This window comes from Tursiops truncatus, chromosome 4, assembly GCF_011762595.2.
Source record: "Tursiops truncatus isolate mTurTru1 chromosome 4, mTurTru1.mat.Y, whole genome shotgun sequence".
NCBI lineage: Eukaryota > Metazoa > Chordata > Mammalia > Artiodactyla > Delphinidae > Tursiops > Tursiops truncatus.
Genome location: NC_047037.1, coordinates 121,372,871 through 121,400,218, shown reverse-complemented (window position 1 = coordinate 121,400,218; position 27,348 = coordinate 121,372,871). Strand labels below are relative to the sequence as shown.

General features: G+C 34.5%; 1 protein-coding gene across 1 annotated transcript in view; it reads right to left on the bottom strand.

Moving 5' to 3' along the window:
• Positions 1-27,348, bottom strand: part of NCAM2 (neural cell adhesion molecule 2) — a 215,734-nt gene that overhangs the window by 72,022 nt on the left and 116,364 nt on the right. Inside the window, exon 12 of the mRNA XM_073804651.1 lies at positions 13,029-13,202. Within this exon, the coding sequence (XP_073660752.1) occupies positions 13,029-13,202 (174 nt within the window). The remainder of the gene's footprint in view (positions 1-13,028; positions 13,203-27,348) is intronic.

Sequence of the window (27,348 nt, the reverse complement as noted above, 5' to 3'; positions counted from 1 at the left end):
GTGGAGGGAAATCCAGTTTCACTCAGGCAACTATAAGTAACATGGATTCAAAGAAACATTGGAATAAAAATCTTAAAGTGTAATTTGAAATGATGTTAAAATATCTTTTAGCTATTGGGAAACTACAAAATTATTTTTAAAAACCCACAAAAAACAGAAAACAAGCAAGCAAACCAGAACACCCTTTTAGACCCATTTCATCACAAGTGGTAGGCAAAAAAGTTTGCTGAGAAATGATATATTACATGAAGTAGCTATCACAGATTCATGTCATTGGATCACATGAATTCTTTAATCATTGTTTATGAAAGATATCTGCTAATACATCACAAAAGAAAATGTATAGCAATATATGTTTTGAGAACACACATAAAAGAAAAAACACAAAGATAAGAGAAAAAGAAAAAAAGAAAATTCATTTTTTATAGTTAAACCACTCTGTGTGTGTGGTTTGAAAGGAGAGGCGACAGAAAAGACCTAAAAGTATCATCATGTTATATGCAGTGATATCTCCCGAGGTGCATTTCCAAAAAAAAATTAAAAAGGAAGTTTTTAAGTAACATAAAGACATATCGATTATTTCTTTATTTTTAGTGGCACCATAACACAACATAGAAAACTCCCCATAAATTTAGGAAAGTCACAACTTAGATAACATCATAATATGGCAAAATGCATGTGAAGAAATATTTGTGTGGGCTTACTCTAGTTAAAGTTTGATACTCATTCTCATTATTTTTAATCTATATTTTATTTTATTTTTATTTATTTATTTTTTTGTGGTACACGGGCTTCTCTCTGTTGTGGCCTCTCCTGTTGCGGAGCACAGGCTCCAGACACGCAGGCTCAGCGGCCATGGCTCACGGGCCCAACCGCTCCGCGGCATGTGGGATCTTCCCGGACCGGGGCACGAACCCACGTCCCCTGCATCGGCAGGCGGACTCTCAACCACTGGGCCACCAGGGAAGCCCTACTCTATATTTTAAATAATCACTGGCCTTCTTTTTAAATACTAACAAAAGCAAAATGTTTCATACTCAACAATGATCAAGGAAGAAATTTTATAGGCAATAACTTTCACAAAATGTTTCCATTAACAATTACTTTCTTTTTGAGTTTTGTAATTCAGATTAAAAGAAGCCCAATCCTGTATATTTTCATTAAAAAATTAATTGACAATTAATGAAAATATGACCTCTTACATTATTATGTACTCCGTTTAGAGATGTAGCACTGTACATATACAACATGTTCCTCAATTACCAATGAAGAATCCAGGAGCTATTGAATAACCTGAAATCTACTGCATAACTAGTGGGGTCTTAAACAATAAAATATTAGGTGGATATCAAATAGCATGCTTCCCATTATAGAACTGGTTGGATCAAATTACTTTATGGATTCTAATAGGTTCTTTTATGCAATGCAGAAATATCTACCAATAAGCAGAGCTGCCATATTGAATAATACTGACCTCATAATAAATGTAAATAGCTCTTCTTGTAGTTGTATATGATACAATATATGCAACCTTACACTGTGTCCATAGCGAATGGCCTTTGTTATTCTGGTCCTTGTTGAGAAAAACTGTCAAGTTTTGAAGTTTAAGCTTATATTCAAAATTTCCTCTGAGTATGCATATGACACTAGCCAGTTTCCAAGATAATTGTGGTATTTTTTCCTCACTAGCCACGCAATAAAGCAGGGAATTTAGCTTATTATAGGTACTAATCATTACTCAGTAAGAAACATTGATATGCTCATTTTTCTAAAGGGGAATTGTCAATATTATAACCATCAATATATTAATGAATTAATTTTAATATAATATTGTCTGTGCTTTAAAACTTGAAAAAGCCCAAATGTAAAAATTATTACACAAAAACAATAAATATCTGTATATAAAGATGAGATGGCAAGTGGAGGTAAACTGATTAGACCTACAGAACTCAGGAAAGTCTCAGAAATTTTAAGTCCAAAACATGGGAACAAAGAAATGGATGATCACCAAACATTTGAACAACTGTACTTTCACGTTCTTGTCTCAGATTTAAGGGAAGGTGAATTCCTCTCTCTCAACAGAAGATGAAAGGTTTATTAACTAGATAAAATGAACCAAGAAAGCTTAGACTATGGGGTTATAAATATGAGGGAGTTTGGAGCTGATGAGCTGGCAAAAATTTGTGGGATACCATCTAACATAAACTGCTTTTCCACAAAGCTCCAGTAGTCAAATATGTAGATAATAACTAAAAATCCTCAAAAAAGATATCTACAAACAGCTGACACTTCACAAACCTTTGTTGATGGGGAATCATAAACCCATCTGATCACAAAGCTTGAGAAGCCCTGCCCTTGCAAACGGAGCCTAGTGGTGTTTTTTTCTCTTTGAGGTATACACATCCAGACAAGGATCACCAAATATTTGAGAAAAGTTTCCAATATGAATGACAGAGAATAAAATCAATAACAATAATAACAACAAAATAAGTCTAGGAAAAAAATTAGGGAACAGAAACAACTTTGAAAACAGACTATAATTACAATTAACAGAGAGAGAATATATAGTACTCATGAAATATGAAATGATCAGAGAATGAAAGATTTAGAAATTTTAAAATTGACAGAAAAATTGAAAAATATAAATGTTAAAATGAAAAAAAATATAGTAGAGTAGCACTAATCTTCAACCTATTTCAATTTAAACTTCTATTCAAAACCAGTTTGCTGATCTATCAGACACAGGCATGTATTGTATAAATCCAAACACACACTTCAAAACAATCTTGGAAAAGATGCTTATTGAATACTACTTTTCAAAAAAAAAGAAAATGGCTTTCTCTACCATATAAATTGATTTTTTTCTTTCAAATTTTACTTAAACAGATTCTTTGCTAAAATTAAAGCCTGGATAAAAAGTTTGGAATTATATGTAATAATGAAGCATGCTCATAATTTTGTGTGTGTGTGTGTGTGGTACGCGGGCCTCTCACTGTTGTGGCCTCTCCCGTTGCGGAGCACAGGCTCCGGACACGCAGGCTTAGCGTCCATGGCTCATGGGCCCAAGCCTCTCCGCGGCATGTGGGATTTTCCCAGACCGGGGCACGAACCCGTGTCCCCTGCATCGGCAGGCGGACTCTCAACCGCTGCACCACCAGGGAAGCCCGCATGCTCATAATTTTAACTATAGTGTTTACAAACTAAATACTATAATGTTAAAATTACATCTAAAATTTAAATATACACACTGAAATTGCATCCTGCAAAGCCACATTGAAGGTTCAGTGGAACTACACAATGACAGGACTAAAAAATCCAACTGTGTATTTATTTCCAAATTGTAATCAATAACTATATCCCTTTATTAGTGAAAATGGCAAGAATTTGGAAAAATAAAAGTTTCAATGGAATTTTATTTAGATAATGCTCTTATTTTCAAATAAATGTTATCTCCCTTATTTTCAGGAACAAAGGGAAATTCTGCTATAAGCTAAGACCCAAATAAAGCAGAGCATGTAATAATTTTGGTAGACATGGAAGGACCTCTATGTGTGATTCTAGCTGGCTAACCATTTCACAAATCAAAAGAAAGAGATTATGTTATTTGAGAGAACTGTTTTATGTTCTGTTAAAAATAACTTGATATTTTAAAATATTAATTTTTCATTTTGAATTTGAAGACTGAAAAATGAGTAGCTGTTTTGCAAGATTATGATTTTCTCTTCATTTGTGCCCAATGAGGTGTATAGAACACACTTACAAAATGTTAAATGATATGGTAATGAATGTCATGTAGCCCTCCCAGCCAAACAGTGCTACACCTGTAAAACATGATTTTCACTCAAAATTAAATGTCAGAATGACTCACATTCTATATTTGAATAGTTTAAGTTTTTGATTTATGATTTATTCACAATTATCTATGCTTTGAAAATTAGTTTTGTGTCACATCAGTGATTGGGATGGTCAGTAAGGCTTCAGCTAAATCTTGGAGAATATAGTAATAGGTCTAGGCTTCAACTGACCCCTAAGCCTAGGACCAGGTACAGAGTGAGCAAGTGTAATTCATAGGAAATTAATTAGTGAGTCATTTAGAATCAGAATCTACTAACAGGAAAATTATGATGCTAAAATTTTCCTGCTGAATGACATTACAATCAAGTGAGAACTGATATTTATTTCTATGTCATGATATCAGCAATTAGAAGCAGATACATGAACAGTATATAATGAATTACAGATATTTATGAACAAGGAAAAGTAACTAAACATCCACTAAACTAATGTAAATTAGAAAAACATAAAGCCACTCTGAGGGCAAAAAAAAAGTAGTAGCTGAAACGTTCATGACCATATGCACGTGTCTTTTCATAGATAAACCTAAATCTATCTTTTAACAAATGCCTAAAAGGCAATGAGTATAATTATGTTTTAAAAAGCTCTTAAAGTTTAAGATGAATGATTAGCACAAACTATAAAACGAATACACAAAATTAGCATTTTTTTCACTATTTAAAAGTATATGAGTGCCTTAAAATATATCTTCAGAGTTTCAGCATAGGGTTACTTACACAGCCAGAGAAACAAGTTTTCTAAGTACAATTACAGATTATACATATCATTTTCAAAAGTCTGTGTAAATGTACATATTATCTCACAGAAAAGAAAGGCAAACTCTAAACTATCAAAATTGAAGTGGACAGGGAGATATGAAACTAGAGGAGTAGCAATGGAACTGCATTTCTATCAATTCTGCAGTCCTGTTGAAAACATCACTGGTATTCAGATAACTGAGAGCTTTCACACAGACTGATTTTGAATATCATCACTGGGAAAAGAAGATATGAGAGAGATTTGAGGATGGGACTCCTGCATGGAGCCAGGAACGTCTGAGTTCTTGGATGAAACTCAAAGTGTGAGCTAGAAAACACACACACACACACACACACACACACACACACACACAGAAGACTACTGGCAACTACAATTTGTCTGGCTTGGCCTTGAACCAAATCCTAGTTTGATTGGGCGGGGTGAGGTGGGTAGATAAATATTTGTTTGACAATCAGTAACTATAAACCTGGTCTCATAGTACTCTCATAGAATACCGCAAATCAAGAAATTAATTTAGGGTGCTCTGGTGCTTCCAGCTTTGTAATGCTCCAGGGTAATTTCCAGAGGCAAACAATATCTTCTGTGGAAGAATACATCCAAACCTAAGGCCTTGCAGGATTCCCAGTAAAGAAGATAAGCAAAATAAGAGATCACAACCTAAAGCCATAAAATATACTAGTAAATAAGCCACTCTGAGTGAGAGTCTGCTGAAACAAGCCAATGAACTAATAGAAATTATGTAAATTAAAATGTGATCATTGAATTAAAAACTTAATAAGAGGTTGAATGGCAGATTAAACATAAGTGAACAAAGAATGAGTGAGCTAGTAGACAGAGCTGAATAGCATAATAAAAGAATGAAACATAATAAAATATATGTAAGGAGATATGGTATTCTAAGCTTTCAAATAACAAGTTTAGCATGTTACTTAGATTTTCAGAATAAAGGAATAGAGAGAATGGGAGAAGAGAATATTCAAGAAGGTAATGATATAATATTTTCCACAGCTGATGAAAGATAGGGATTTTCAGATTCAGAAATCAAACTGAACCCCAAGCAGAACAAATACAGAAATCCACATTAAGACATGTACTATTTATTAAAAAAATGACAACTAACAGCAGACTTCAAAACAGTAACAACGGAAGCCGGAAGAGAATAAAATATTCTCCTTAGATTACAAAAGGAAAGTAACTATCAAGTTTGATTGTATACTCAGCTGAACTGTAATTTGAAAACAAAGTTGAAATAAGAACATTTTTAATATAAATCTTTTGAGAATGAATGAAAGCTATGGATCTCCCCTCCAGAATATGTATATATGGACAATTACAAAGTTGAATACAATTTTTGAGATTCTCACTATCTCTGAAGCCTGTTCTCTGCTACAGTTCATATAACTTTCACCCTTAAATCAAGCTACACCAGAGAGGGTGTACTTGGGCCACATTCTCTAGCTCCCTTATAATAATGTTTTTAGTAAAGTACCCTGATTCTTATGTCTGTAATGCATTGAAGCACAAAGGAAATAAGCTACTATGTAATTATTTTTGTCTCAATTGATATCCTTTTGAAATCATCAATTACTACATCATATAGTCTCACAACTCACGCACACACAATATTTACCATATATTTTCTGGACTTTACTGTCATGCTGTAGTCTAGTCAACCATCCATATATGGGGTGGAATGAACAAACATGCTTAAAATGTCTGCCTTGTTTTTCCTCCCTTCCCTTCCCTTCAGCTTTATTCTTTTCTAATAATAAACTTTCAAATAACAGTGATATTTCACCTTTCTAATTCATATTTAACTCTGTCAGGCAAATTACCCCTTAAATTATCTATAAAACTACCTCCCATTAGCTATCGAAAACACATCACAACAATCACACACACACACACACACACACACACACACACACACACACACACACATATATAACTCATATTCTACAAGGCAGTAATTTGTGTTCCACTTTCTCAAGTCTTAACTGAATGAAAGATACAAAGTCCATAATAGTTAATAGTGTAGGCTTTGGAACCAGATTTCCTATCTGGGTTTGAATTTTAGTTTCAATATTATTCATCCATATGACGTAGGGATAAGACACTACACGTTATAGTCTCAGTTTTCTCCTTTATATGGATTGCCCTCAGCTTTATTCTCTGTAAAACAGAATATATTGATACTACCAAATTCTTCAGTTTGTTGACTATTGACTTTATTTTCAGTTCTCACCACAATGATTGCAAAAGAGTGAATATTTGGGACTGAATTGTATTCCTTCCCCCCCAAATTTATATGTTGAAGCCCTAATGTGATCCTTTTGGAGGTGGGGCCTTTGGGAGGTAATTAGGTTTAGATGAGGTTATGAGGGTGGAGAAATTAGTGTTCTTATAACAAGAGGACTAGAAACCTGAGCACGCTGCACACTTTCTCTCTCTTTCTCTGTCTCCCTCTCTCTTCTCTGTCTGGACATGGTGAGAAGGCGGCCACCTGCAGGCCAGAGAGAGGGTCCTCCTAGGAATCAAATCATATGGCACCTTGATCTTGCACTTCCCAGTCTCCAGAACTGTGGGAAATAAGTATCTGTTGTTTAATCCACCTGATCTAAGACATTTTGTTACAGCAGCCTAAACTAAGACAGAAATGTTAGCTATCTTTAATGTTACATTAATTGCCTAATCACTGATATTTTGCCTCAGCAAGGAGGAACAACATGATCATTTTAGAAGACTATCTATATACAGTGTGAGGTGGAATGAATATATTTTCAGAGTAATTTCACTCAAAACATCATTGACAAATCTTCATGTACTAAATGAGAATTTGCTCGCTTATTAATATAAACCAATTTTGTTTCTCAAGTCAGCTAATAGATGACTTGGAAATATCCTAGAAAACATTTTGAGGGCAAAGGAACCATATTTAAATGTTCTGATGATTTATTTGACAGAAATATTTTTCAATAGAAAAAAATCAGAAATAGTGCTAAATAAAATAAGATCATAAATTCTTAGTTTTGTGTATACACATATTCATAACTATATATAGATACATACATTGCAGAATTTATTATACCTCACAATTCAAACTTCAACAAGATTTTGATCTATGAAATTAGATCAGCTTTTGGGATTTTGTTTAAAATAGATACATAATAAAGAGGATATTATAGGAAATATGGAGTTGTCAGCTAAGATTCCCATTTGCTGCCTAGCTGGGGATAATTCAGGCTGCAGACGGTTAGGGTCTGTCTCAGGTGCAAAAAGCTGTCTCTAACACAGTTGTACTGTTCCCAGACAAGCTTGCATCTGAGTAAAGAAAGAAGCAAGGGTATAAAGGACTGGCCATTTTAGCCTAAGGTGGACATTATACAGAATGTAATACTCCTCATTCCAGACTTCCTTGATGGGTGGGCTGAGGCATTATCATGCCTCCAGTACAGTCCAACTTCCCTCCTGCCTGATCAAAGCCCTAATTCCTTTTACAAGATACCCTGCAGTCCAAACTAGATCTCTGTGTCTGCTACTGGATAATAAAATATGGAACAGTTGATACCAAAAGTAGAGGTCTCTGATGAGGCAGGAGATTTGATAGGGTATTCATCAGTGAGTTTGATGCATTAGGCTTTTGAGATGTACAGAGGAAAATGGAGCTTAGGCACTAAATGGTGCACAAGGCTGCCATGCCAGCATTGAACTGGGACCTCAGCAGAAAAGGGCACTGCAACAGGTCCAAGCAGTGGTTCAAGTTGCCCTGCCACTTGGGTCATATGACTGATGCAGTGAACCTAATGTTGTTTGATGTATTAGGGATGGGAAGAAATATTCTGTGGCATTTGTGGTCATTCCCAGGGGAGAATCACAATGAAGTCTCCAGATTTCATGAGCAAGGTAATACCATATTCTGTGCAGAATTATATACCTTTTTAAAAAATTCCTGGCATGTAATTGAGCAAGAAGAAATGACCGGCTAAGGTATCACAGTCAGACCACATGGCCATGTAACTGGAGCTGCCCATCAAGACCTGCCTACTGACGCACTACATCTTAAGGTCACGTTGCTCAATAACCATTTATTATAAGTGAAGTGGTCCATCCAAGATGGACAATGTTGCCTTGAGAGATCCTCATCCAGTTGATTGAGGTTTTGTGGAGCCTGCGTTGCAGTTCAATGATTCCATTTTCCCCGCTTTTTTTCTCCCCTCTTCTTTCAAAGATGTCTATCTCTAATAAACACCTTGCTGCTTCTGTAGACACAAATGTATTGAAAGGGGGATATATAACAGATTCACCTTACAGAGACTCAATAATAAGGTGCTATAAAATAACCCTTTCCCTTCTCCCACCTCTACCAAATTTCATCATTCCCTCTACCCTCTACTCTTGTATATTTTGGCACTTGAAATACTGAAATGAATGGGCATACTAGTTCCACTCATGGAATTTATAAGCTAGGAGAAAAGATAAATCAGAGATTTGTAGTATAAGAAGTAGAATATGATATAATGTAATATATTAAAATATAAATACAATATAATGTAAGAAATATATTGTTGCTTGCTGGAGACTCATTCTGGGGGAAGAGAGAATTTTAGTGTGAAAGCACTTCCAAGAAGGACTGATTGTGAGAGCACATTGTAGGTTGGCCAGGGTAAAAGGGTAATTCTAGGCATTGTTAAAAGGACGTAAGCCTGTCTGGTTGGAAAAATGTGAGCAAGGTTGAAGCATCACTTTTAAAGGAAACCGTAGTGACTCAATGAAAATATGTGTGCTTAAGGTAGAAAGTTTAAATCTAAACTATGTTATATATTCTAACATTCAAATTATTGATTTAAATTTTACAGAAAACATGACTATGATTATGCATTCCATATTTCATATTTCTATCAGCATAAAGCATTTGCTATTCTGATCTTTACTATATCTCTTTATGTTATTCTATATCTTTACTATATCTTTACAAAAATGGTACATCTCTTAGCTAAAGGAAGAGCAAATGCCAGACACACATTTTCTAGATTGTTAGGATTGGTTCCAGTGGGATTGTCCAGCTTGTCCCTGGCTAACCTTTGCATTTATGTTTTTCTCTTAGTTACATATTTACATTCCTGCCTGTTAACCAAATACTAGGGCTACAAGATGAAACACTTAAAGATTTGAGTTTTTATACATGAAATGAGATCACCTTCTCATTTGAGATATACAGTGTAAATTCAACATTAAATAAATCAGATTACTAAAGTGCACTTAATCTCAAGAAGAAAAAATGACACCAGTCCAGCAACAGGAAGTTGTGTGGAAATGCATGGGCCTGCTTCTGCTGTCTTGGAATTTTCAACTGCGATAATTCATAAAGAGAAGAAAGAGATGGAAAATACTAAGCAATTGAGAAAATGTTAGGCATCCCCCGCAGAGTTGAATAAGAGGCTGAACTGGCTCTGGAACCTCAGTCCCAACATTCCAACCCCCAAGCTCACTGCATCACACTCTATAAGCAGAAGGCGACACAGAGAAGAATTCCATTGGAATAGTGTACCTTCCTCCCAGGAGAGATCTCTCTTCCCTTCTGGCAGGTGAGGATAACGCAAATGGATGAACAGATCCATTGGATTTGTCAGCAAAAAGTGGAGGTGGAGGGACTTTGGCATTTCCATCCTCATTTGGAATTCTTGTTTTTACAGAACATTAATCTGTCTTCTGGAAGAGGAAACCTGTGAGGCAGTCTAGGTTCTTATATTTCAGCTTAATAAGGATGTGGAACTTTTCCCCAGGTCAAATGGATACTCCATAAAGTTGATGGACTACAGTTACACTCAGAGCAAAACCTACTGAGACAAGGGTGAGGAGGTCAAGCTGAGCAGTGTTCCATCTGAGGACACTCTCTCTCCAAAAAGTCTTCTGGTGTGCTTGCACCCCACACATGCATCCCCAGGAGACAGGTACTTAGATGTGGTCTCACAGAGAGCACAGGTGGCAGGCACAGCCCGAGGAGAATTACAGCAACAGAAAAATAAGAGGTATTTGACTCCTTTTTTCTCTCCGAGAGAAGATGTAGTTCATGCCACCTTCCCACTCTCAGCTCCCCAGGATAAGACCCAGCTGTATGGGGGCCAGAGAAAATATGAGTGCTAAACTGGACTTTATAAGTTTTAAGTTGTGCGGGATTTAACTGAATGTATTTGTACTTGAAGAGGACCATAAATCTATAGTGTCTGCTAAAGATGTTAAATAACAGAAAGGGAGATTTCCCAAAAAATGATGAAATGAGTAATTGGATTAAAAAATCGTGTTTGTACTACACTGAGTTGAGATCATGCAGTAGTTTGGTTACATGATTGTAACCTGATTCAAGGAACTTATTAACATATCTTTGAAAGAAGAGTAAGCCGCAAAAAAGAAAAAAAATGTATCAGTGCAGATATTTCCCTTATGTAAAGGGGAGAAAGCTCCAGCCATGGGACTTAAAGTATTTTGGACTTATTGGCAAGCTTTAGGCTGTCCTAGTCTGAAACCATTAAATGCCATATTCATGTAACTTTGCTTCTGACATTAGAGACTCACCAAACACGCTTCGGACACATTTTCTTTCCTATGTAATATACACACGTACTCATTGTATAGACTCTGAATGCCTCATTTCTGGGATAGTGATTTCTCACAGCAAATCACCAAATGTTCTTTGCTATTATATACCACTGTTATAAGCATGGAAATTTGCTTCTGAGCGATGTATACATGGGGTACAAAATCAGGTTTTTGAACTTGAAAAACTTGGCCAGTCCAAAGCCATGATAAATTCTCCATGGTGTTGCAACTTTGTAAGAAGTCTTGGGAAAATCTACTCACCTCCTCCCTCTAACCCAGGGTTGAGGGGCAGGGTGTGGCAGTACTATTCTGCCGAGTGTAATTTCTATCGTGTTCAGACCTCACATTCCGTTTCTTCATGTCTGTGATGGAGTGCTCACTATAAATATTCTCTACTGTCAGAAATATCTTCTCTTTCTGTCTCTCGCCTTTCACCCTCTCTTGTTTTCTCTTTCTTAAAAAAAATATGACTCCTACATCTAGGATAATCATTTCTTTTACTAGCGTCCTTGAACTCACTCATTCATTCTTTTTGGGCATGACCTTTATGCATCTTCTCTCCTGAACCACATAGCATGTATACAAAGAACATTAACTATCCAGAATTTCTCATCATTAAAAGCAGTGGTAAGAGCTGACCTGTTTGAGGGCATTATTTGAAGAATGTGTAAATGATTCATGATTGATTGACAAAATTCCCAACACTTCTATCAAAACCTATAGTTACTCTTAGTCAAAACTGAACAAACAGGTGCCAACACAGGTGAGCCTCAAATGATTTTATCTGTTCTGTCTCCATTGTCCACTAGGACAATTCTTCCCAGGAGGGCTCATGCCTTTTATAGAACCTTCACACTACATGTTAGGGTCAAGGCAGAGCCAGCAAAGGAGGAACACTCTGCAGCAGTACTTTCCTCACTATTTTATACTGTCGTTTTGGACCACGTATTGCCTTTACTGTACAATATAAGCATTTTATTTCCATTCAAGGAAACAAGCTCATAAGTGTGTGTGCAATTAACAGAGTCCAACTCTGGTAATTTAGTATTATTCCCTAATTTAGTTTCTTCTAATAATGGAGAAAAAAATCACATATTCACATGATGAAATTCTACGTAAGTGAAAAGAACTGTTGCAAAGTGTTCTAACTTCTCATAGCTAGCTAATTCTATTATTCAAAATCTTATGACACACAGTAAAAATTTGAGTTTTCAAAACATAATTTTGAAGGAGATTTTTGTATGCAAGGTCAATTTTTATAGATGGCTTTATGAGTATATATACAAGACATACATTTTACAGTATGACTTTCACACCTACTTATGAAAGAAATATTATTAATAAATAGAAAACACACACTTGATAATATTCAGCCATCAAATGTAACATGTCAGCAATTTGTTTTCAAACACCCAAATTTTAAATACTAACTTTTCCCCTGGAATTAAACTTTGGTGATTTTGCTAAACTTTTTTTTTTTTTTTTTTAATTTTATTTTTGGCCGAGCCAAAAGGCTTACAGGATCTCAGTTCCCTGACCAGGGAGTGAACCCAGGCTCATGGCAGTGAAAGTGCCAAGTCCAAACCACTGGACTGCCAGGGAATTCCCAAAACTCTTTAATCTTTACTAAAGATGGAAACTTTTCTACTCTTTATTAAAGTATTCTTAAGAAGAATAAGACAGTGGGAACGTCTTTCCAATCCTATCTCATGAAAAGAAAGAAAAATAGCATGTTGAAGGAAACTAAAAAGCTAATCACACAGGTATGTTGAAGATCAGCTTGAATTAACCAACACACTTTGAAATCATTGACTTACTTTGAACTCCATGGGAGCGTACTATTTTCCAGGTTTCTGATGCCACTTCTTTAACATCCACTTGATAGTGATTAATAGGCACACCTCCATGGGAGTCCGGCTTGCTGAAAGAAACCTTGGCTGTGGTCTGTGACAGCTCTATAATCTTCACTCCATAGGGATTGGATGGCACATCTACAAAGGAATAAAAACAAAGGAAATATAACCCAGGTAATGTGGATGGCCATTATTAAGACTTATGATGCTCTGAGCACTAGGAATAAAAGAAAATTGCTGCCTATATCACTTAATATATTTGAATCGCAAAGCTTGCATAAACCGCTGAATGATCTCTTCAAATTGCAAGAAGGTATACATTAGTCAATCTTTATTACTATAGAAAATAAAGAGTAAAATATTCAATATCAAATTTCATTTATTGAGAGAATAATTTTACTTCTGCCTTTACTATACAATATAAACATTTTATTTCCATTCAAGGAAACAATCTCATGAGTGTGCATGTGTGAGTGTGTGTGTGTGTGTGTGTTTGTGTGTGTGAGAGAGAAAATGCAGGCACAATTAAAACATAAGAATAGATTTTACTGAATCATTAGCATAAAGAATTATCTTTTGTGAAAATGTGAGATTTATTTCCATTTTGTTTATTAAAATTATATTAATAACTTGGTGGCAAGTGTTAAGTTTAGATAAATTGTCATTATGAACTAAATAAAACTGTAAACTATCTTTTAAAATTTTATTTAAGTATCAGTTAATTAAAATAAATTAGATATTTAAGTTTAATCCCTGTATTTAAAGGAGACAGCTACAAAATTCTTCTTCTATGTGTTTTTGTATTAATCCATTACTCACATTATTTCAAACTCAAGAAGATATCCTGGGTGAAATTTCATTTTATTTTCTAGTACGCAAAGCTTTATAAAGAATTATCTGAAAGGTCAAACAGGCAACAGGAGAAAATAAGAGGGAAAAAAGTCTTGATGAGGAAATCGATGAAACCTTTGCTCTGGAAACATGAGTAATTAGAGGCATGTTAAACATTAAAGGAATTTCTCTCGGTCCTTTCTGTCTCTCAATCTCTCTCTCTCTTTTTTCAATATCACATTTGAAGAAAATCATAAAGATTGGAAATTTACACTTAGTTTATATAAATTATATGCATGTGTTATATAAATATGTAAATAAAATATATAGTTCCATCTCTAGAATTAGCTCTACAAAAAGAAAAAAAACACTTGATTGAAAATAATGCAGTAATCGTAAATTTTTATTCTGATATAACCAAACATTCATATAAAAATCTCTAATGGCTGTCAAAAGTCAAATGTGCCTTATTTGCTAAAGTTAAAAGAGAGCACTGTAGGTCAAATAAAAATACACCTTATAAATGGTACTGGGCAAGAGCCAAGAAGGCAGGTTTATGGCCTTTTAGATATTAATATTGTAAAGAAATGCAACAGTGTATAGTTCAGCTCTAATTAGTAACTGTAAATTATTTGGAGATCCTATGAAGTGCATTATGCTGTAACTCTAAGGTTCAGAAATAAATGTGCAGAATACTGATGCATCCCAAAGTCCTATTGCTATTAAAATCTTATCTGGAAGTAAACATTTTAAATTATCTTAATAATTTATTAAAGTTGTCATAAACATGATCATAGTTTTAAAAGTTTCTTTAATCCCTGGGTTATAACTATAGGTTCTTTTCATCTGTAGGTTTGATCTAAAGTTTGAAGAGGAGGAAAAAACACACACACATTGATTGTTCTGAATAACACTACCAATTCCTCACCTCATGCTGAGTGACTCCCTAATGTCAACTAGGTCTAGGTTGGACATCACAGCAATGATAACCTTTAGCTTGAGGATACACTTCAAAAGGAAAGGTTTTAAGTACTAGGGAAGAAGAAAGAAATGTGATTCTTCTGGGCTTTTACTTTTGACCATATGGCATGTACATGGTTCTGGGTTCTTACCCTCAGGGCAGAAGTATACACCATTTGCTAAGCTGTACACCCTGATATTGTACACCAACCAGGTTTTTATTCATAGCACAAAAGTACCATCACCAAAATATAAGCCAGTGAGCATCTTTTTCTAGCCATATAGTCTATTTTCAGACCAGTTGACTCTTACCTTGGTTTTTCATTTACATTTATTTTTTATTGGCCTCTTCTTTCTGTTACCTGACTAAAAAGCAAAGTGTGCTTATGATTTGCAACTCTAAAATCTTCCTAAATATTTGTTTCCATTCTGATTTTACATGTCCAACCACCCACTGACTACTAAATTATGAATTTCTTGTAGAAAGGGACAAAATATTTGATATACACAATTTATACATGCATGCATACATACATATATACATACATGTATCATTGAAAATACTGATAGACTATACTCAGTCCTCAGGAAATACATGATGTATTAAATATTTCAGTAATTAAAAACAGTACACAAAGGTACAGAGTATGTCCAAGTGAATAGTGCCTGATGTAGAACCAACATCTCTAATTCTTCTCTCCACTTTCTCAATTGTTTTGTAATCACATTCATCCTTGATTCTACCTCTGATATACATCAAAATTAGTCACAAAGTTATTTTCATCTTTCCTGCATTATAATTCTTATATCCATCTTTTCCTTCCTGTTTCTACTGTTAACTCCCAAGCCCAGGCCCTATCTGCTTCTACCTGCAATGCCATTATTGGCTCTCAGCTTCCTTTTCTATGGACAGCCCACCAAATTTCAACCCATATGGCAGGTAATGCAAAATTAATTTTTCTAAGTACCATTCTGATCACGTCACTTCCCTGAAGAAGATATTCAGGAGCTTCCTCCTCTTTACAACAGCAAACTTAGACTTTTCAGTCTGGCTTTCAAGATCCTGAAATATTTAACTTCACTGGGTGTATGCAAGCATATTGTAAAAGATAATCAAACGCAGTCCAGTGTTTCAAATAGGGCTTGTTGATGTGAATTCCATATGCAGTGCTCCCATCATTGTTAGCATATTTTTCTAAATTACTTCGTAGCACCTTCCATCTTAATAATTAATGAATGCCACCTATCCCTGAATGAATAAATAGGACAATGATGCAAACACGTATTTATTTACTCTTCCTTTTCACCTCGACTGGTACCAATATAGGGTTCAATGAAGAGCCTGGATATATATAATCAGAATCTATGGATCCAAAGTCTGGTCTTGCTACTTTTGTCAACTTCAGCCTTGGACAAGTCTCTTAATCTTTTCAATCATCAGTATTTTTCTCCCTAAAATGGAAATTAGAATAATATCCACTGCTAGGATGCTATGAGTATTAAATAATGAAGAACACATAAAACAAAACTTGAAATATACTAAGCACTTAGTAAATATTAGTCATCATATCCTTCTCTGGTAACTCTGGTAACTATCCTTCTCTGGTAACCATCCTCTTACTATCACTTTATTTTGTATTAATTGGCATCTATCAATATTTTAGTCAAATGGTAGGCAAAAGATACAATACTGAGGTTCAGCTTAGAAATATTTGCTGTGTATAATAGCAAAGACTGGGTGTCACGGTCTAAGAGTCAGATAGGAACAGTCTCTGGACTTGCTGTATGATTCTAGGCAAATTAAACTTATTGGGTACCAGTTTTCTTATAAGCAAAATGTTAATAATAATAACATTAAAGCTGCTGTTGTAAGGGTGAGTTGATGGATATACATCACAGGACATTTACAAATATTATTCTCAGTTACCCTTTCTTTAAAATGACTCTCAGGGTCTAAATAACATTGATAAGCATTTTGATATTTAAACATATGCCTAAGTCATAGTTTGATCAAAGTATAAATGAGAAAACTTATAAAAAGTCTGCCTTGGTAATTACTTTATCTTGTAACAGGTAAAGGAACAATAAGAGGAGTTGCTCCTCTGACTTTAATTCTGATAAAATAAAAGAATACAATTAAATAAAAAAGAACTAATAAGTAAAGTAAAAGTACAAGAAACTTTATGAAAAAGGAAGGGGGCAATGAGCAGATATATGCATAGATGTTTGGAAATAAAGTGAAAATAATACATCAAATATTATGTTCCCCTGTCTAACAAAAAAAAGCATCCCAAAGTGAAGATGCCCCTATAAGGCAAAATTCTGAAAGCATATGCCCAAAGATATTCATGTAGAAGAAAAGAAAGAGAGTTGAAGAATATAATGCACCTGCAAAGGATATCTTGGATGAGTAAATATTTTAAGTTGAAAAATTTCAAATTGAAGATGAATCATCGGATTACAAAACAGTATTTCCTCAGGATTCAGGATAAGGTGAGAGTCAAAAATGTTGAATACAACAGCAATATAAAAGATGATTTGTGGATGTGTATGCATGTGTGTGTATTTTAGATCTTTAAACTCTCTTCCTCAACTGTGTCCTCAATTATCAGAGAATAAATAGACCTTGATATCAAAAGTGAAAAACAGAAATCATCAAGTAAGTTCACTCAAATTGTATTCTATCACTTTTGGATTAATGGACGTACACTCTCCTCTTTCCCAAGGCCAAATCCTCCATCTCTGAATGGTGTTACTTTTACTTTTTTTCTTCTGCAGAACACTGCATCACCAGGTAGTTCTTCTCATCCCTTTTTCTTCTCTTTTGGAGTTTCAGTCTCTCTTTCTTCTCTGCCTTATTACCATGAACTATAAAAATCTCCCAAATGACAAACTTTCTTCTGTTCTACTCCATTCTCAGGCAACAAACTCTTCTTTTGTTTCCCTGTCACACTGCTTGAATAGATTGTTCCTAATTTCTGTCCCAATATCTTTACTTCTGGAACTTTAGTTTCCTAGAATGCTGGGAAGCTGGCAACTAAGGTAGGGTTCAGAGTCACTGATTCAACTCTTTCCCCACAGGTGAGGATGTGGTCTTGCTAAACTTATACCAATAGGAACAGTTTGATATTTGTCAGCCTTTGCAAGTGAAAGTACTGAAGTGAATATTTTTCTAGAATGGTGTTTGAAACCTTATCTTAAATATTTTCTAATGATACTCCACATCCATTTCTATCATCTATGCTACTCCCCTTTATCATAAGAAATGGAAGGCTAAAATCTTTATTTCCCAGGTTCACTTGTTGCTAAGGTTGTTAGAACCATGGAGGCACTTAGGATGAGCTGCACATCTTAGTGGTTTAACACGCTGAAAGAGCGTGTGTGACATCCCTACTCTTCTGAGGAGGTGCCCATGGACAAGGAGACCTACAGATGTGGATGATGGAAGCAGCTGGACTCCCTATTCCACAGTCTAATCACACAGTTCATGGTGCTGGTGGCTGTGATATCAGAAGCAGGACAGCTTGGCTGCAGGGCTTTCTGACCTCTGATTAGCAGTTGCAGACTTGACCTTGCACCTCACTTGAGGTATATTATGACCTTGAAGCCAGAAGATTGGTGGCTATCTCGTGCCTTCCCTTTTCCCTGCTTCTCAAATGACTTTATAACCACCCAATTCTCTATATTAAATTCTTTTCTCCTAGGTTTGTTCATCAGTCTCCACCCGATAAAAAGTCTCAAATATTAAGGGAATTATTGTATAAAGAATTGAACTTCCTAGATTTAGCAAGACCCTAACATGCAGAGTGTAGCTATCACTGCATGCACCTCAGGGATGATGCTGAGATGGGTTCCATCTACTTCTGCTTGGAGCAGCCACCTTATTTCCAATAAATTTTATATATTTTTTCCTATTTCAATTGTGAGGTTAATCTAATGTTATAGCCAATCTGTAGCACATCTGAGACCCTGCAAATTCCTCACTTCATTACCCAAATGCCAAATCAAATCATTATCCTATTGATCTTTTAACAGAATTTGATCACATATGTTTAAAATTTTCTCCTCGCAGGTAGTTACACTAACTCTCTAAATAATTGTTTTCAATTTTATTTGTTCATATACTTAAAAATCCATCAATTAAACTGAGGTACTCCAGGGATCTGTCCTTGATTACATCATTTACCTCTTATATTCTCCATTTAATCCGAGGTATTAATTATTAATGATTTCCTCAATTATACCCAAGTCTTGACCCTTGTCAAAATTCATGGAGTCCCATGTCCCATTATTAATTGTGCATTTCAACTATGATTCATAGGCAAATCAAATGAAACACACTGAATCCTTTATACATTCAATAATTCATGTAAATCTACTGTAAGCCAGGCAATTTTCTATGTTCTGGGATGAAAATTGAGACAGCCATCACTTCTCTTATAGAGATTACATGCTAACTACATAAAAATAATTGTAATGTATAAATTATTTTGTACAAACACTGTGGTCAAAATTAAGCAGACAAGTGAGATAGTTTAGGTGGGGATGGGAGCAGAGTTGGAGTGTTGTAATTTTGAATTTTGTGGACAGAAATCTCTTTGTTTAAAAAGTAATATTTGATCAAGGACTTAAAGGATAAGAAAACAACTCATATGAAACTGCTACGAAGAGAAAATTGTAAGTACAAAGATGAAATGTGCCTTGAGGGTTTAAAGAAGGGGGGGCAGTCTGTGGAGAGCAAGATGACCAAGGTGTGGGGAAAGGAGATGGAGTTCAGAGAAGGCCACTGGAGGTGGAGTGAAGAGAAACCTTGTGAAGCATGATAGGTCCTTATAATCACTATGGCTTCATCTCTGAACAAAGTAGGAAGCCACTGGAATGCTTTCAGCAGAAGAGAATTATGCCTTAATTACTTAACTATTTGTTTAATAATAAGAAGCCCTTGAGATCTTTTATTTAGGCTATACTCCAGGGGGGGCATAAGCCAAATGGGAAAGCCAGTTTAGGACTTTATGCAAAAATATACATTAAAAGCAAAACCAAACCAAACCAACAAAAACAACTAGAGTATAGAATATAGAAATTTCATGAGAATAGTAAGACCCTGTAAACACCTTGTTGGTAAAAGAGTCAATAAAACTTGCTAAAGTGTTGGGTGTATGGTCTGAGTAAACAAGTTGATCAACGATGACTGTGAGTCTCTTGACCTGAACAGCTGGAGACAGTTGCCACTTACTGAGATAGGAAAGAATGCCAAAGGAAGATATGTAGAGGTGAATACAGATTAGCTTTTGATATCTGGACATTTGGAGATCTGCATTGGCTCTAGAACATCTTTGTGGAGAGGTAATTAAGCTTGATATAAAAGTATAAAATTCCGGGAAAATATCCAAGCTGATGACATATTTTGGAGTTTTAGAGTATAGGTGGTATTTAAATCATAAAAATTAGAATAACAAAGGTGTGAGTGTAGATAAAGTAAAAGAGACCCCCAAACTGAAGTACAGTGATTTTTAAAGTTCAGAGAAATAGGGAACTACTAGGAATGAAGACCAAAAAGAGCCCGATGAGGAAGAAGAAAAACCAGGAAAGCATGACTGCTATGTTGTGGGTTAGGGAGATGACTCAAGGAGAAAGACACACTCAACTGTGTAATTTGTTGCTAGATGAAGAAGTATGAGGATTGAGAATTGACCACTGGATAGAGCATAATAAGCTCAGTGGATACCTTGATAATAGTAGGTTTTACAGAGCAGTGGAGGTAAAAACAAGACTGAAAGTGTTTGTGACAGAATGAGAGGAAAGTAATTAGGTGCAGCAAATATAGTCACTTATTTTGTGAACTTTATTAACAGAAATGATGCAGAAGTGGAGAAATGATGCAGTAGCCAGAAGGATTCATAAGGTCACAATAATTTTATTTAAGACAGAAGGAATTATTTTCCACTCTAGAATAAGAAAGAAAGAAAGAAAGGAAGGAAGGAAGGAAGGAAGGAAGAAAGGAAGGAAGGAAGGAAGAAAAGGACTTCCCTGGTGGTTCAGTGGTCAAGAATCTGCCTGCAAACGCAGGGGACATGGGTTTGAGTCCTGATCCGGGAAAATCCCACATGCTGCAGAGCAACTAAGCCTGTGTGCCACAACTACTGAGCGTGCGCCCTAGAGCCCGTGAGCCACAACTACTAAGCCCATGCACCACAACTACTGAGTCCATGTACCTAGAGCCCATGCTCTATAACAAGAGAAAACACTGCAGTGGGAAGCCTTCGCACTGCAACAAAGAGTAGTCCCCGCTCGCTGTAACTAGAGAAATCCCACGAGCAGCTATGAAGACCCAACACAGTCAAAGATAGATAGGTAGATAGATAGATAGATAAATAAATAAATAAATAAATTTATTTAAAAAAAAGAAAGAAAGAAAGGGAGGGAGGGAGAAAAAAAGAAATAGGAAAACAGAAAAGAAAAGAAAGAAAAAAAGGCTTATTTTTTATATTGACATTCACCAGAGCAAAAGAAAAGCAATCCAATTCCCTAATTTTATATATATATATATAATATATATATATATACTCTCTCTCTCTCTCTCTCTCTCTCTATATATATATATATATATATATATATGCACATATACATTTATATATTAGGCTATTTAGAGAAAGATAGAAATAGAAACATAGAAATCAAGATAGTTGTTTCATGATAAATGGATCGTGTTGCTTTATGACTAAAAACTCCAAACTTCCCTTGCTGTATATATGATGTAACAGAATGTAAACATGATGAATGTTTTTAAGGAGATCCATAATTTGTTTTCTTACTGACTTTCTATTCATATCACCACCACTGACCCACCCACAGGATATGCCATCCAGTACTCCATTAAATGCTCATGCCTTTTCCCATCTTGATTCTTTCCATCTTTCTACTACTTCTTCACTGGATCTGTTTCTACTCCTTCAGATTCAGTTCAAAAGTTGATACCTGTTTGAAGCTTTCCCCAAGAATTACAATCATTTTGTGTTCCTAAGCATTTGATTCACACTTCTATTGCAACTCATATCTTTTATACTATAGCTTACTTGTGAAAATCAGTTGCTAAGTATTATTCATCTTTGTATTCCCAAGATCTAAACCAGTGCTTAGCACCTACCAGAATCACACTTTATGTATGCTGAGTGAGTAGATTAACAAGTGATTCAGAATTGATACAAGCATGGATTCCTAAAAATAATATCTAGTTATATTAGTTTAATTTTTTTCAGAGGAGTATGGGAATGAGGAAATTAAAAGGATGTCATAAATAGTTTTTGAAGACAAATAAAAGCTTGCCTTACAATATAGGAAAAAAAGAGAAAGATGAAGATTTTCCAGGCTAGATCATAAAACTGATCATGTAGGAGAAATCTAGTTTTGTATTCAGTTGAAGAAAGTGTGTTTTCAAGTGAACTACTTTTAACCTGCTTTCAAGTTTTACAGAACAAGGGTCTGGATAAAACGCTGTCCAGGTACAAGGGCAAGTAGATTGACTATAATTCCATATCTACAGAATTCTGTTCAATTGATCCAGTTTAACCTATAAGATGGTCTCTATTCACAAAAATGACTTGTATAGGCTTACCTATGACCTAGGTGAAAATAAAGATGACTGCTTCATGATATTTTTGAATTAAATCAATCTGAGAAAGAGAACAAAAATATTGGATTTGACAGGGTCTCAGTAGGTTAAAATGATGAGCTCAAATAGGCACGATGAAATTTAATAGGGGTAAGTACAGAGTCCTGAACTGAGGTTAAAAAAAGAAATCAATTGTGAAACATAGCAGAGGAGACCTCATTTAATAGCAGTTTGTGTGAAAAAGATGTAGGAAAAAACACTGGAAGAAAAAATGTGGCAAAATCAAATTAAATTTTATATTACTTAATAAAATACAGTGTTCAGAATAAACAAGGTCATTATCCCATTATCAGATTTTACTGTGCATTCATCTGTGATGTCCAGATCTGGGTATTATATCTAAAGAGACCTCCACAATATGGATTATTGTTTATAGTTTATTTCTTATATCCATAAGAAAAGTGACAAATATAAACTATAATTTGGCTATAATAGTAAGTCACTAACACTTGTCGAGCACACACCGTGTGCTAGTGCTTTGGCTGCATTTCCTCACTTAGTCCTCGCAATGGTCTTCTCAGGTAGATCTTGGAGAGGCTTCTGTGGCATGCTGAAACCCCCTTCAGATCCAAGGCTCCCTTTCCCCAGTGCTGGAAGTGTTAACTGCTGACAGCTTACAGCAGAGTCCCTCCCCTGAAACTGCCCAGGAGAAGGTAACTTGATCAGAAAAGGGTGTCAATTAATGAAGCAAAGGTGAGATCTCCATATTAAAGTTTACTATGAAAAGTTTACAGTTAAAAACTAAGTATAGCAATGATGAAATGAATTAAGAAAGTTAAGAAAATTATGCATAAAATCATTTGATGAGGTTGAAAAGATAAAGTCTTTCAGGAAAAGCTCTTTAAAATACACATGTACATATGCAGAATGGCTTGTCAGATTATGATCTATTGGAAGTAGAAAACTATAAAGAAGAAATGATAATTGTTAACTATATGGTTGCAATTTCATTTATCCTTATGTGTTCTACATTTTTAATTTGCTCCAAGATAGGCATTTAAATTAAAAAAAAAACCAAAGTATGCTTCCTAGCTAGAAAGTCACCAGGAGGTACATTTTTTAAAATTTTATGATGAAATCCTTAAAAAAAATCTCTTTCTGTCTCAGTCTCTATCTAATTTTATTTTTATTTGGCATGTTGATAAAACATTAATCTAACAAAATTAGTTATCAGTCACATGTAAAAAATGTTGTGTTTCCCATAAAATTATAGAAAAAAAGTATTTATTTCAGTTTTCTGAAGATGAGAACTAGACCAGAGAGGACTGGACCAATCTTTGCCCATGAATATGAAGCCAGAGTTTAATAGAAGGGTTTTTGTGATTTAATCAAAGCACAGTGAAATATCTCTTATTTAAAAAAAAATCATTCTAGAAATGAACAATCATAGGTTCCTTGGTATTACTTTTGTGAAAATGTAAAAACAAAGATGGGGTTAAATAATAGGACTTGACCCATTAAGGTCATACGTAGGAAATGGTACCATAAAAAGGAATGCTGCCCTCTGGAGCACTTTGATCTAGCCAATATTTTAGTCTACTCATTATTTAAATTGTTATAATGATAGCTATAAGAACAAATGTGTTTTTACATATTTTTTCCTAATTTGTGAATGCAACTTTCTTCTATAAAATAGGTATAAATATCACACGTAATTCATTGAACTACTATGACAATTATGAAGATGAGTACTCATGATTCAATTTAGCTAATCATTTCTATCTCTTCTTACTATAACTTTATATAGCTGTTCTTTCCCAACAGAGATAATGGCAAAATAAGTGGGAGGCATGGAGGTGAAATATCCAGCTCATGAGTATGAGTGGCATCCATATGCCTATTTCTATACCCTGTTATATTTTCACTGTTACTGAAGACTGTATCTCCATTGTTAAGAACAATGCTATCATCACACTTATTAAGAGATTTAAAAGAAATGTCTAAATAAATTGCTATATTTTAGAGTGAAAATTATACCTGCATATTTTAAAACATTAGTAGTGTGTGAATAAATGATTATTTAATATGAAAAATGCTCTTCTTAATATTTTGAAGCAACTTACAGGATCATATATCAAAGTATGTATGCACATATGCAAAAGATGTGGCTATTTATTAAGATAGTCACCTGTGTTCACAAGTTATGTTGCTTTTCTAAAGCGGCTCTATTTTATGCATATTTGTTTATTGGCCTTAGTTTCTTTCCTTTTTATTCTTTTTCCTTTTAAAATAAATGTATATTTATTAAAAAAATGCAAGAATAGTACATGGAACTTTTCCTTTTAATCTGAACTATTTAAAGTTGACATGATGCTAGCTTTAGCATTTACTTTCTGCAACACATCCTCCTACATAAGATCTATGAAATAATTAAATTGCCATCTAATCCAAAGACCACAACCAAATTTTACCCTTATTCCAATAATGTCCTTTATAACAAAAGGATGTATGCATGGAATTTATTTGTTATGTGTCTTTTCCTTAATCATTCCTTGCTTTTCATGGCTTTTACACTTTGAAGGCTAGTTATTTTGTAGATGGTACCTCAATTTGGATTTGTCTTATATTTCCTCACACTATATTCTGATTATGCATTTTTGGCAAGAATATCACAGCTGTTATTCTGTGTTCTTCCCATTGCCTCTTTTTGATAGTATGAAAGTTTAATTTTCTCATTGCTAATGACATTAACTTTGATCACTTAATCAAAATGGGATCTGCTAGTTTTATCAACTGTAAAGTTACTATTTTTCCCTTTGTAATTAACTAATAATTTGGGAGTAGGTATTTTAAGACTATATTGATTTTTTTCTCTTCTAACTCTCACAACCTCTTTACCAACTATTGATGTTCCTTAGCTGAATTAATGTATATTCTGATGTTTGTTAAAGTTGGATAATGGATGTTTTTAACATACAGCCATCCTTTTTTTAAAAAAAAATCCTTTCTTTATGGCTCAACACATTATTCCAGGCTTATCTTGTACTTCTCTGTCTCACTCCTAGAATCAGCCAATTTTACAAACAGCCCTGGTTACTCCCAGTGAAGAAGGGTACTTAGAAACCAAGATCTATCTGCCAAGTGTGCTCTTTTGTTATTGGGATGCTGTAGCTCCCAAATCATCTCAGTGTGTAGAATTTGCTCAGAAATTGTTTTCTAAATCACATTCCTGGCAAAGGAAGCTCCTTGTAGAAGTGGCTGAACACACACACACACGCACGCGCACACACACACACACACACACACACACACCACCTTCACTTCTTTTCTCTATTCATCTATGTACATAAGACCAGAGTACCCCCAATAACCAATCATCAGCCCAGGGTCATTCTAATTTTTGCCTTTTCCCTATCTCTTCTCCAAAGGTGAAATAGCTATATTAGCCATGCTAACCCTACCAACTTTGCAGAAATGAATCATCCATCACTGCCCCCACTCCTTTATTTAAAACTGTCCTTACTCTGATCAGGTTCTAATACTCCTCTCTGAGTTGCTGTTTCTGTTTTAAAACAGGCACATCCTTTTCACACAGCCAGGGCTCCAACACTGAACCACTGAAGATCCCTTAACTCCATTTCACTCCCTTCAGGATCTAGCACCCTATGCCAGGCTGCTATGCCGTACCCCATTCACATACAAATGCCTACTTTGCTCAGAGGTAGGACTTAATTATTCAGGAGGGAAAAAAAGGAAGGAAAGAAGGAAGAAAGGAGGGAAGAAAAAAATAGTTTTGATGCAAAATAATTTAAAATGTAGCTTTTCCTTTTTTCACTGAATATGTAGTACAAAATTCCATGCTAAATTTTGCCTAATTTATTGCTCTTTGGGAACAAAGTAATATGTTACAGTGTAAAATAAAATAAGTCAAATAAGATTGACCTTTTACTAGGTCAAATAGGCCAATGACATATTGAATGGTGGTATTAACATATATTTTGAAATATTTAAATTTCTATATAATGTTTCTCATAATATTTCATTTAAAATCACATTATACTTTTAGTGTTTCAATTCTGTAGGAAAGATTTAATTTTATAAGCATTAAATAAAGTAGTCTGCTCAAAGGAATCATATTCATAAATAGTGATATTTAAAGGTATGTTTCCCACCTAAGATACAGTGTCTAATTCATTTTTATATCTTCATAACAATTTCAGTTGAATATATATTTTCTGAAACAAAATTTTAGCCTGTATTAGTCATAAAATTTTGGAATATGAGGATAACTGCAGTATTTGAGAAATATTTCCAATAACATAATAACTCTTATCTTGAAGGAACATTTTCTGTTTTTTATTATGGTGGGAAAGAGGGAAACTCACTAATTTCATATCTTCATTAGAAAGATATGTATAAAATATATTTTTTAATGAAAAATACTACTGTAAGTAATGTGAGATATGAAGGTACACAGACATTAGTATTTCCTTGAATTTAATAAGATTGTTTAAATATCAACAGTATAATGCTCTATTTTTCATATTTTCTTAGAATTATGAACTCTCAAAAACTGAAAAAAAATATTTGGTCATTTATCAAGTTTTACCTTATAGAAAACTGGGTCATATACATTGCCTCATAAAAAAAGGCAATATATAACAGTACATCAGTATTAATATAATTATACATAATATATATAGTAATATAATAATCATATGTTTAGTTATTATTTATAAAAAGTTCATACTAATTACAAGAACATTGCCTAATTTACTAAGGTTTGGAATTAATATGAGTAATAGATTCTTCTCACCATTACAGTTGATACTTCAATTTACTGTCAATGAATTTGATGTGATTAACATGTTTCATTTTCCT